We start from the raw sequence: 12,807 nt of genomic DNA on the forward strand, positions 1-12,807 counted from the left end.
TAGGAGTCTTCGAGAGAGTCGTCGAAAGGTGCTGAAGAAGATGGAGCTTATATGGATGGAATGGGTGACAGAGAAGAACAAAAGGTGAAGTTTTCCATTGTTAACTGCACAGTAGTGTGAGATGTAGAAGGGTTTTTGGTGAAGAAGAAGAAGAAGAAACCCTAGAAATGAAGATGAGGGAGTTTGAAGTGAAGGAATACAATTACATATAAAACCAAAGGAGCGAAGGGAGAAAATCCTGGGATAATCCTATTCAGCCGCTTTGAAGAAATCAATTGTGGCCTCACATACATTTTTTTCTTTAACTTTTCGCAAATCTCAACTCTATTTTCTGCATTTTGGCCACGTTGGAGAAAAAGGTGGGCTCAAAATTGAAGCCTTGGGATGAAAAGGAATCAAATTCCCATACTATTTCCTACCTCCGAAGAGTGTTGAAGCTTGTTCTTCTTTTTTGGTCTCAAACAAACCTTTAATTGCATTGTTTTTAATATCCGTTTGAGTGCTTTAAGATCCCTTAAGCTTTGCTAACTTGAATGGATTTAGGGGAGAGTGATTGAGGGGATTTGAAGGTAAATTTTTTTGTTGTTTATTTGAGTGAATTTGGAGGTAAATGAGAGTGAATTTGGAAGTAATTTTTTTTAATCTGTCACGTCAATCAAATCCTACACTAATTCTCACAAACTTTACTTCCAAATTCACTCTCACTTACCTTTAAATCCACTAAAATAAACAACAACAAAATTTACTTTCAAATCGCTTCAATCACTCTCCCCCAAATTTATTCAAGTGAACAAGACTTTAGAGATTGTTTAAATTTAAGATTCTTTAATCTATTTTCAATCTCACTATAAACTGCATTTATTCCTCCAACTACAAGTGTAAACCCTCTTACAATAAAGATGAAGAACACGAAGAGTTGAGGAGTGACTGTCGCCGGCGAAGCTCCGACCGCGACCGGCAGTCAGTGGCGAGGCCCATGGCCTGACTGAATGAAGAACGCATGGTGGTTAAACCAATTCAATTTTGCCATGTCATAATTCTTTAATTTAAATAAAAATTCCACCTAATCAAACCATGCACATAAGCATAAACACATCGTCAAAAATTAACGCCGTCTGTGACAACTTAACATATATGACAAAATTGGGTCAATTTTACAAATATTAGGACCCAATTGAGATAGTTGCAAATACGATGACTCACTTGAGATTCTCATAGAAATATGAGGACCATCCGAGGGTTTAAACCTTATTAAACATTGTTAGATATTTTAAAAGATTACGTGGATTTTAAAAAGAATTTGGTGGTTGATGATATTTTAAAAAGTAGTTAAGAGAGAATAAGAGATAAAATTTTAGTAGTTTTAGAGATAGACTGAGAGATTTTATTAAAACTAAAAACATACAAATATAATGAAAGAAGATAAATGTGAGAAGAGTAAAAAGGGATCTACATTTTGTTACCCTAAAATAAATAAATGAAAATTAGAATTATAAGGAGAGAAAAGACGTTTTATAAGAAAAAAGAGGAAGAACTGCAAAAAAACCGTAGTGCAAAGAAGGATTTGTGGTATTTTTGAAGTTAGATTAAAACACTAGTATTGGCCAAGGTATGAGAAAACTTATCATTGTTTGTTGTATGCTATGCATTCTCGATTTACTTGCATGAAATATTTTTGATACGTGTTATATGATTATGATTATCTATTGCTATTATTGGACAAGAGTTTCTGTGTGCATAATATTATGTTTTTGGTAATATTTGTGATGAGTTTTTCTTATGAATGTATTATGTATGTTTTGTTGGGTTATGTCAATAAATAGTTTAATGCTAAGAGAACAAATTTGTGATGTTTGGGGATTTCAATGCAAATATATGTTGTAAGTGTTGGGTTATTGAGCTCACTTCCTCTATGAAGAATAGGCCAAATAATGTAGACCATCATGTTTCACTTTGTTTTAATGGAATTGGTCAGATTAGTAGGACATTATTAGAGTAATTTGAAGATGTTTCAAAGACATGATATATTCGTGAAATGACGAAAGAAAAATTTGAGTTTTTTTTAAAAGATTCTTTTGGTATAGATTTTTGAAACTATGTAATTGTAGTTGTTTTATTCCCTTAGTTATTTTAATTATTTTAGAATAATATAATTGAAAAATGTTTTTATAACTATTATGTTTTTTTGAATAAATTATGTATATTAAAAGGTTAATGTGTTTGAAAAATATATTTCTAACCTACGCTAAAGTTTGAAATTTTCGACTTTTCTAAAATCGTGTCATCCTATAAATCAGGTGTTACAATCACATAATACAAGTTGATCAACATGTGCCAAATTTTTTAGAATAATAATAATAAATGTTTAAATAAAAATACAAAGATCAATTAATTTTCGTATGAAGATTGAAATTGATGAATATATATATATATATATATATATATATATATATATATATATATATATATATATATATATATATATATATATTCTCATTAAATATTTAATTTTAAATTTTTAATTGAATTTTTGTGACTAAAAAATTGATTTAATAAAAATTTGTGTAATTAGGATTATTGGAATAAAAATATTTTAAAAAATATTTTTTAGTTAGATTTTCTTTTGATGTCATGATGTTATTTTAAGTGATTTTTTATAAGTGTGAAAATAATTTTTTCCGAAACTACATAAATAAGAACATAATTGAAATAAGAAATAATACACTCACCTTTAAAATTTTAGTACAAAAATAAGGCTAAAATAGAATTTAGTAAAAATTTATAAGGAAAAGGTTAAAACTGTAAATATCACAAAGAGATAATCAATTATTTATTTGTTGTATGATTAACTATTATTGATATTTATATTTCTATTATAATACAATAAAATTATTTAAATACTAAATTACGTTAAACAATTGAGTGTTCTATAAAATATTTTTTCTTAATATTATTATTTAAATATATTGTTTAATTTTTAAATATTTTATATTATTTTTATTTTAATATTATTATTTTAAAATATAAATTTTCTTTTTTATTACACCTAATGTAAATATGAAATAGATTAGGGTTAAGGTGACTGATAAATCTACCTATTTTTTTGTTTTCTCTCTTTATCAATCATTTATTTCTCTCTGCTCCTGGTCTCCACTTCCAATCTCCCTCTATTCTCCCTCAAAATATGATGCTTCACATTTTCAAGGTACCATTTTTATTCATGCCACTTATTATAATATCATTTATTATTATTATTATGATTATTATTATTAGAATTAGGTTTAATAAACTTTTTCAATCTCTTTTACTTTATTTTTACCTTTACATGAATTTGGCAAAACAAATAAATAAACATCACGCCCTAGTTCATAATTTGAATCTTGTGCTCTGGTATTTTGTGCAGTGAGGGAATCTGAGCCCTCTCCATTTGCAATGGCTTTCCCTCCTTACCGAAGATCCCATTTGCGTAGCAACACTTACCATGCTCTTGTTCACCTACTCTCTCACTTTGCTGAGTACAACTCTTCACATGAAACTTCAATCCAACCCTTCAACATTCCGGGTACGTGTTTCAATTTCAAAAGCCCATTTTTCTTTCTTTTAATTTATAACAGTTTTTGTCATTATTATACGCCTCTATGAGTTGTTGTTCGAGACTTTGAGCTTTGACTCTGTGGTTATAAACTAATTTTTTGTTTTTTCAATTTAATTCTCCATTTCTCAATTATGTGAATCCTGATAAAATAATCAGTTTATATGAGTTTTTGGTGAACTAATATCATAAGGGAACTTTTAGAAAAATGTTTTTCCTTTTGGATTTAAGTTCCTATTTGGTTTAGAAATTTAAATTTGAAGGTTTTTAAGGTTAGGCTGGGGTTATGGATCGATCTGTTCGTAGTTTCAATGATAATGCGTTTTTCTGATATCTATTTATTTTATGTTGTATCAATTCAATATTTTTAAAATTTCGGTAAATATAAATCGAAAAGATGTTTTTTTTTTTTTTAAGTTTCCACTTTGGTTAAGAATTTGAGTTTAAGAAAGACTTTTGGCTATGGATGAAATTGCTGTTGGTTTCAATTTAATTTGTGCTCACATTTTTTTACCACTCGCTGAAAAAAAGATTTCCCTTTTTAAAGATGATGGCATTGGTAGAATGGATAGAGTAAACCAAGAAAAGAGGCCCAAGTGCTCTGAAGTTGTTGATTCTGATTTTTTGAGTCCTACGGATCCTATTAGCCAGAATGATATGGTGGAGGTTCAGGAGATCATTGAGGGGGTTGGAGACAAGGATACGGATTTTCCTTCCAACAAGATTGTCCTAGATGATATAGAACATATGCTGGAAATAGAGGACATGCCTACCCAAGTAAATGGGTTTGATAAGGAGCATGAGCTGATGAATGAGTTTGAACTTGTTATGAAAGGAACTGAAGATCTTATTTGTGATAGTGATTTAATTCCCATGAACACTGAATTTGATGAGAAACATAATGATGGCCGTGAAGTTGGGTTGATGGACTCTCAAGTAGACATGGAAGAGGGAGAAATTTCTGGAGACTTGGGAAAGGATGGCAATTCATGTGATGTTCCGTCTGCAGATGCTTTAATTTTACCGCAGAAGCAGGTAGATGACCTTCAGGAGCCTGTAAATGTTACTAGAAATATGATGTATCCTTCTACGATTGTGAACCAAGAAAAGGAGAAAGATTGTGAGCCTACTTCCTCTGCGGTAAATTCTCTTCAAGATGGCAATGGTAGTGGACAAGTGGAGCCTATAACTGGTGACAACAAAAGAATTGCATGCAGAGTTGAAGTAGCAATTTCTGAAAAAACTTTTGAATGTAAGAAGGAAGATAAAATGAAGGTATTCTTTAGTCCAGATCCTCTACTGATTGTTTTGAATTGTATCTCTGTTATTTTTCATATTTGAGCTGGGCAAATTAACTAATTTAGAAATATGATGAGAATTAAATGTTCAACCAGCCTTGTAGTGACTATCTAATGATTTTATGACTAGTTGCATGGAATTTCCTTTTGCTAATTTTTGATTGGATATTGCAGTTGATGAATGCCAGTAAAAGGAATAAGCGTGGTGGAAAGAAAGACAAAAAAAAGGTATTCTACTGATATTTTGTTATTCATTTTCTTTCTTGGTGCTATATAATTGTTAACTTCTTAAATGAATTTGAAGTTGGTGAAGTTAATTAATATTCTATTATTTGTTAAGAATAAATCTGTATGTTTTCAGCAAGTCACTAATTTATTTATTTGATAAAACTTTATTTTGTAGAAGGCTTATAGAATGAAGAGAGCAGAAAAGAACAGAGAGCTAGGTGTTAAAAGTTTGCAATTTCAGAAGTTTGTACAGAAACCAAAAGCTGTCTCACATTGTCGGCATTATATTATGGGAAGATGCTATGAGGTATTTTTTACCCAAATTATATTAAACTATGAAATATGTTTTACTTCATACATATATGAAAAATACCATCTTTATTCTTGTTGATTTTTATTGTTGTGATTAATTGCACAATACATACTACTGTTTGTTTTTCTGGTGTTGAAGCTTTATTTAACTTTGATTTAAGAGCTAATTGATATATTTAACTTCTTTTAACTTGCACGAAGTTCATTTATAATATATATGAGGTAATGTAAGAGAATAATCGTCTCGAGTATTGATCTGATGTATTTTTCTTTGTTTTCTCTTATATATCACTCTCTCTATTTCTTTCTGTTGTCCATGCTACTTATACTGACTCTTTTGGTGATTGCTGAGAGTATATGTTGGGATTTAAGTCGGTGACTAAAATGACTTTTGTTACATTTTCATCAACTCCGTTTAATTTCACTTTTATAAAATTCTCTCCTATTAGGTAAAATGTAATATTTGTTAGTTATGAAAAAAAAAATTCCATTTTGAATATTACATTAAAACTCTTGTTCAAGTTCTTCATTTTCAATGTTTATGTTATGTGATATTTGAATTGCCATGAGCCCGTGATAATGTTTGTTACGTTTATGTCAAAGTAGTTCATCCACGTCATTATTGTACTACTAGTGTGTTTTTGCAGTTTCTGCAATATAGTTGTGTATATGATACCCGTATGAGAAAAATATCAAATAATTTACTTCCTTTTCTCCCTCCGATTCCCAAACAAATTTGGCAGGGTGACAAATGTCAGTTTTCACATGATGTGGTGCCTCGAACAAAATCCAAGGTATTGACCATTTTTAAATTTGCTAAAGCTTTCATATTTTTTCCCCAGAACCAGGAGAAATTCACAAGATCTTGTATTGATTTTGAAATTGCAGCCATGTGGTCACTTTGCTCATAACTCTTGCATGAAAGGGAATGATTGCCCATTTGATCACGAACTCTCAAAGTATCCTTGTAACAATATTCTATCCCAAGGCTTTTGTAGAAGAGGTGAATCTTGCTTGTTTTCACACCAGGTACACCACATCCTATGTCACTTCATTTTACTTGTTGTAAATGACTGTGTCGATGGACTTGATATAAACTTGATATCAATCTTAATTTTTATAGGCATGAGTGCATCTGAACTATAACTTTTCTCAAATTAAAATGGGAACTTTCTGATGCAGGTATCCAAAGAAGATATCCCTTCAAATATCCCTACCCCTTCAAATATGCGCAGACCAGTGTTGTCTACTCTTCAGTCAGGAAATGCAAATTCCAGTACACCAGTTAGCAATAATCATGGCTCTGGTACTATGCAGCAAAATCTCTTAACTCATTCTTCTGGAATTCATTCTCGGGTGAATGTTGAACATAAGGCAACAAACACTGCACAAAAACAGCCTACACCACCTAAAGGAATCAGTTTCATCAATCTTGCAAAATTCACGCCCAGCCCTTCTGCACTAAAACAAGGCACAGTAACAATCAAGGAAAGTCCTTTACAAACAGGGATGCATGAAGAACAACGTGCATTTAACAAAAGTCAAAACAAGGTGGAGATTGCAAAGAAACTGCCATCTGTGACACCTAAAGGAGTAAACTTTCTTTCTTTTGGCAAAGGCTCTGTCTCTGGCTCTAAAACTCATATTCATCCTAATTTGAGTACAGAAAATGGTTTCAATTTGCCTCGGTTACTCAATTTTGGTTTGCCTGAGCAGATAAAGAAGGATGTCCATGACAAACCTAGTGACAGGACACAACAAAGTGTATCACTGTCTGACATATTCTTAAATGAGATTTTAGGAAAAAATCAATCTGTGTCAGAGGGAGTAAAATCCAAGTTTCCAGATAAAACCTCTGTAACTCCAAGTCCTTTTGATTCAATCCAGTCTTCTGAACACCTAAAATCTGATTATCATAAGCATGCATCAAACTCAAGTCAAAAGGCACTCTTGTCAACTTTAGCATTTGCAGCAGAGCATGAATCTGACATTAAGATGAAATGCCCTTCTGTTGATTCATCAGCATGATCAGAGGACTCTGCAAAAAAGTTCTGTTGAAGTTTCAAACCATGCAGCCCTTGGTGATTGGAACCAAGGCTATGATAGAAGGTATAATAACATTCATTTACAGTTAATGGAGTATCAATGGCAAATTTACTCATGTACACGGGTTCTTTTTTCCCTTTGTGCTAATCGTCATCTTATGTAACATTTACATCTTCCAAACTTTTTCAAGCTGCACAAGTTGTTTTTAATTTCTAGTGTTATATGACGATAATTAAGTATGTATATATTGAGAAAAACGTTAAATGATTGTATTATAAATTATGAATGTTAATGGGTTTATATAATGATGTTGAGTCCTATTTTGTCATATTTTTCATTGTTAAAAACACTTCTTTTGGGCATTCTTTGGCTTTAATTCTTTGATTTTAATTCATTTTCAGTTTTTCTTGTAAAAATGTTAGTTTTTATGAAAATGCGTTAATATACTGTTTTTAGATAGTTTTTCTTGTTAGTTGTAATTTTTTAGATTTTTATCTTTGGTCAATAATAAAATACAGCTGTGAATTCCAGTGCACATTTCATTTCTTGATTTCTAGGTGCAACGTTGAAGAGCTGAGTTGAATCACTCATTATTGGTGCTACCTGCTTGAACCTTACTGGACCTGACAAGCAACTTGGTGCTGGCTGTTTTGGAAGTTATAAACACTGGATCAATGCTCAGAGTAACCTGCTCCTGCCAGTGGATTAAAGTTTGGACTGAAGCTGCCAATCTAGTAGCTCAACTGAACTTGGAGCAGGCTGGATATGTGATTTAAAACTTGCTGAACCAGTAAATGCAGCCTGTTGCTACCAGTTACTATTGCACAAGGATTTCAAGAGCGGGAAGAGTCACTTAACTGTTTTACCTGTCAGACTAGGTTTGTTGTAGTTAGTTTAGTTAGTTAATAGACAATGTAACCTGGAATAACCAGTTCTGTCCCTTCTGTTTCCAGTTTCACAGTTCTGTTCATAGCCTATAAATAGAGTACTCCAGCTTTATAGAAACTTGTTTACAATATTGACTTTCTTAGTAGTAGGTTAGTTTAGGAATCAGATGCACTTTTCTCTTTGCTTTCTCTGGACAACTCCTGTTCCACGTTCAAGTTTTTCTCAAGTTTCAAGATGTGCAAATGCTTCAATACAGATTTGGATTCTCTTCTCCCATCATCTTGTTCTTCATAGTTATTTCATTGTTTGATTCATTTCCTGCCTTATAACTACTATTTCTGTTCCAATTTAGTTTAGCATCCATGTTTCATATTCTTGAATGTAATTCTGAACCTAAAATGATATTACCGCAATCGTATGCTGGCTGTTTTCAAACCTTGCAAGTTTTACTCACATTTTAAGATAGAAATTGTGTTTTAGTGGGCTGATTGATCTGCTATCTTCTAAGAACTTATGAATTGAGTTTTTAGTAGTCAACTTTGGGGAAATAAAGGCAATGATTGAGTTTATTATTGTTTTAATTCAGATTCACATCTTAATACACCACTCACATTCCATTTCAGTTCTGTTAATTCTGTTTTTACTGTTAATGCTATCAGTCATAGGTCTACAATGCAATTTTTCATTTCAGTTGTGATTTCTGAAATTTTAGTACAATTTCTTCATTGTTCTAGCTTTAGAAACTTGCTCGAGACATATTCTCTTCCTTTGATTCAAGTTTTGCATGATTCAATCATATTTTCCATTTTGACAGTTTATTTTGTTATTGCTTCCGTGCATTAGTTCTAACTTTGGGTTTTAACATTGTTTTCTTAATTTTGCTATCTTTTTCCAGTTTTAATTACTAGTTCATGATTGTTTCCACCTTTGATTCATGTTTGTGCATTCAATTTCAGTTTTAATTCTCTGTTTCCAGTTCCTACCACTTAGGTTTTGTAGTTGGTAATTTTAGGAAGTTTGGTTTGTACTTGTTCTTTCTGTAAACTCTCAGTTTTAATGTCCAATTAGCATTGGTTTACACTTGTTTGCGTATTCATATCATGTTCACATTCATAGCATAGTATATAATCAATTGTACATAAATAGATTGCATAATAACCTTGCTGTCAAAGTCTGCCATCACGCTGAGCAAAAATCACGATGTGTATTTTTCAAACACCTAGCATACATACTATTTTCTCTAGGCATTTTAACAAACAGTTTTCATTTTCATATCTCTGCATCAATTTAGCTAGTTTTAAAGTTTAGAATAGGTTTAATATCATTTGTTGACTCATTCCATGCATATATATCTCATTTCCATGCATTAGAACTTATTTTAGAAGATTAAACTATTGCATTTAGAATTGTAGAACCATGCATATGATGTCCATGTCTTAGTTTAACTTTAGACGTAGTTCATTCATCATTTCATTGGCATTTTAGTTTAGTTTAGAGAATTATATTGCATTCTCCCATTGTTCTAAACACATTTCAGATAGTTGATCCCTACACTAAATTAGGGAAAACAACTGATATTTTTGTTTAATTTCTATCCGAGGTTAACAATGGTATATATATCAACTAAAAAAGTCTTAAGATTTATAGATAAATATTATTCATCTATTTTAAAGTAAATATTATTAGTGATGAAAATATTTTATTTTTATGTTTTTTCAACTCTCAACAAATGCGTAACAACTTTTTTCAAAATGAAAATTTTCCGCTGAACTTATCTAAAAGTATATTGATATCTAAAAAGTAATATGATTGTTTAATTTGTTTATAAAATTTTTATTGACATATTAATTGATATATTTTTATTATTATAACTAACTTTATAATCAATATGTTCATAACTCTTATTAGCATGTATATAAAAAATAATTTATTTTTAGATTGTTAACTAATTTCATATTTTATGAATTATGAAAAATTGAAACTAGTTTTCATTTTATAAGATATTCGTAGAAAACATATATTATTTTAGATTTAAAATTTCAAACTATTTTTAAATATTTATAAACTTTCAAACTATTTTATTTTCAAAAGTTTAATTCAATTATTTGGAGATGTGTTTATAAAAATCCAAATTGATTTTAAAAAATATAAATTAATTTCAATTCAATTATTTGGATTTAGATTATATTTAGATTGAATTTAAAAAAAATCAAATTAATGTTTATTTCTACTGACATTTAAACTCTAAACTCTCAATAAATATACTATTTACCCTTGTTAAGAAGTGATTCATGCACTTACATTAAAGAATCAAATATGCATATCAAACATTTTCTTTTTACATAAAATACGCATCAAATATTACAAAATGATTTTTTAAAATTATTAATTAATTACACACTTTAAGAATATTTTCATTCTAAAATATATTATTCGAAAATATAAAATAATTTTAAATTATTTTTATTTGAAATTGATTTTGAAAAAAATAATAATTTCAAAATTAGTATCATAGTTATTTATAAACAGTGAAGTTCTATCGGTACAAAACAAATAAAAAATATTAGAATAACTGATCGAAAAAGAATTAAAAGAACTAATTATATATATTTTTTTAAAAAACGAGAAAATCAAAATATTTAGAAGAGATAAAAAAAATATATTAAACCTTAAAATATGCTAATTCATTTAAAGAAATGAAAAAAAAAATTAACTTTGCAAGCTTCAGTCAATTATTTCTTCATTCTATTTCATTTATATATAGTTTCTAACCTGTGAATAATTTTCAACTTAAATTTAACTTATGTATGGTAAAAAAATCATAAAAATCAAAAGGAATAAAGCAAATAAATCTTTTGAACGTGGTGCTTCTGAGAGTCCTATCACATCTTTTCCTGAAAAACAGAAACCACAAAAAATAATAAACAATTTTCATAGGGATAATATTGAAGTTGGAAGGGGACAGACACTATTGAAAACATAATGCAATCAATAAAAACAATAATATCTATGTATTATATAGTTTCATGTTGAAAGTCATGATTAATCTTTTTTCTGGAGATAGATAACAGTTCTTTCTACAGCTGATTATTGAGAAGGATAAGCCAAAGATCATTAAGCAGACAGAGAAGACTAAAACTCACTAAATTATACAACCGTTTTTTTTCTTTTACATGAGTTTACACAAATATACATGTTCAGCGTAAGGAGGTTCTTTTCTTCTTAGAATTTCAACAAAGAAAGAACATTTAAGCAGTAGCTTCAATTCTCAGCTGTGCTAGATTTGTCAGAAAGGCAGATACATACATATGTGACACAAAAGTGAACATCATTGGCAAGTTGAAACAAAGTGCTGAACTATGATTTCTTTCCTAGAAACGGTTCAAGCACAGCAGACTTAGGGTTCTTCATTGGAGGGCCTTTTTCTCTGCGCTCAAGTTCTTCCAATCTGAAAGTGATCAACTTGTCCCAGTTCCCTCCTTCAAAGAGAACTCCTGCTTTCCCATCTGTGATTCTTTGTACAATCCCACAGTACATGTAAAAAGGGTTATTTGGGTTCTTCACAATGGCAATCATTCCTGGCAACAACAGAGGCAGTTCTGGTGGTTTTGGCTTCTCTGACAGTGCCACTTTCAGACTTTTGCTCCTTTGAACTGGTTTTGGAGGAGGGTTTTCCTGAATGAACTTTTTCAACCCCTTCTCACCCCCTGGAAATCCCCCAGTCAACCCCATCAGTTCCTTCTCAAAACCATCTTCCACAGCAACACTTGCCAAGTTCTCCTCTTGTTCCTTCTCACTTGCTGTTGATGATGGTGTCTTCTCATCAGCACCGACTTGCTTATTCAGCTCTTGCTTAAGGCCTTCTTCTCCATTGCACAGTCCTCTTCCTCCCAGGCTTTGCAGCAGGTCAAGTTTAGCACATGGTTGTGTTGTTACTGGTTTGGTGTGAATATTGGAAGCCTTTCTGCGAGGGTAAAGATGAGTGAGGTTTTCTTGGCCTAGGAACTGTGATTTAAGAAGAGAGCCATGCAGGCCATGAAGAGCAATAAAAGAAGACATCGTTAACTGTTTTGTAAAGTTGTCACCTGCAGCATTAGTGAGAGAAGAGGGACTGATTGATGTTTGGAAAAAACACAATCCTGGAATAATGCTGACCACAAAGGCTATTGGATAGCCCTATCTATTTTGTTTTTAATGAACAATAACCATCAGAAGAAGTGGCTTCCTGCCGTTTAATTCTGACCACAATTTATTTAGTAGGCCAAACTCGTGTGTTTAACCATTGAGCCAACTTCTGTGTACCTAGTCCAAACGTATGCTTTACCACTATTTAAGATTAGCATAAATTAAACCAGTCATAAAATTTTCAAGCCAAATGGATTAACACGGTGCTTTCATACAAGTGTTTGTTTTTCCATTTCAAAACTGGTTGAACATCACAAC

General features: G+C 30.9%; 2 protein-coding genes across 2 annotated transcripts; one reads left to right on the forward strand and one right to left on the reverse strand.

Moving 5' to 3' along the window:
• The first annotated feature begins 3,077 nt into the window (after positions 1 to 3,077).
• LOC108347744 (zinc finger CCCH domain-containing protein 65) lies at positions 3,078 to 8,643 on the forward strand. Its single transcript, XM_017587177.2, has 9 exons — positions 3,078 to 3,205; positions 3,404 to 3,562; positions 4,140 to 4,867; positions 5,065 to 5,118; positions 5,294 to 5,425; positions 6,174 to 6,224; positions 6,319 to 6,459; positions 6,613 to 7,539; positions 8,034 to 8,643. Exons 2-8 carry the CDS (start codon positions 3,433 to 3,435, stop codon positions 7,456 to 7,458), a joined length of 2,082 nt encoding a protein of 693 aa, XP_017442666.1. The 5' UTR covers positions 3,078 to 3,205; positions 3,404 to 3,432; the 3' UTR covers positions 7,459 to 7,539; positions 8,034 to 8,643.
• Positions 8,644 to 11,491: 2,848 nt separating this feature from the next.
• LOC108347573 (NAD(P)H-quinone oxidoreductase subunit S, chloroplastic) lies at positions 11,492 to 12,562 on the reverse strand. Its single transcript, XM_017586904.2, has one exon. It carries the CDS (start codon positions 12,421 to 12,423, stop codon positions 11,722 to 11,724), a length of 702 nt encoding a protein of 233 aa, XP_017442393.1. The 5' UTR covers positions 12,424 to 12,562; the 3' UTR covers positions 11,492 to 11,721.
• Between the last annotated feature and the right edge of the window lie 245 nt (positions 12,563 to 12,807).

This window comes from Vigna angularis, chromosome 9 (genome assembly GCF_016808095.1).
Source record: "Vigna angularis cultivar LongXiaoDou No.4 chromosome 9, ASM1680809v1, whole genome shotgun sequence".
Lineage (NCBI taxonomy): Eukaryota > Viridiplantae > Streptophyta > Magnoliopsida > Fabales > Fabaceae > Vigna > Vigna angularis.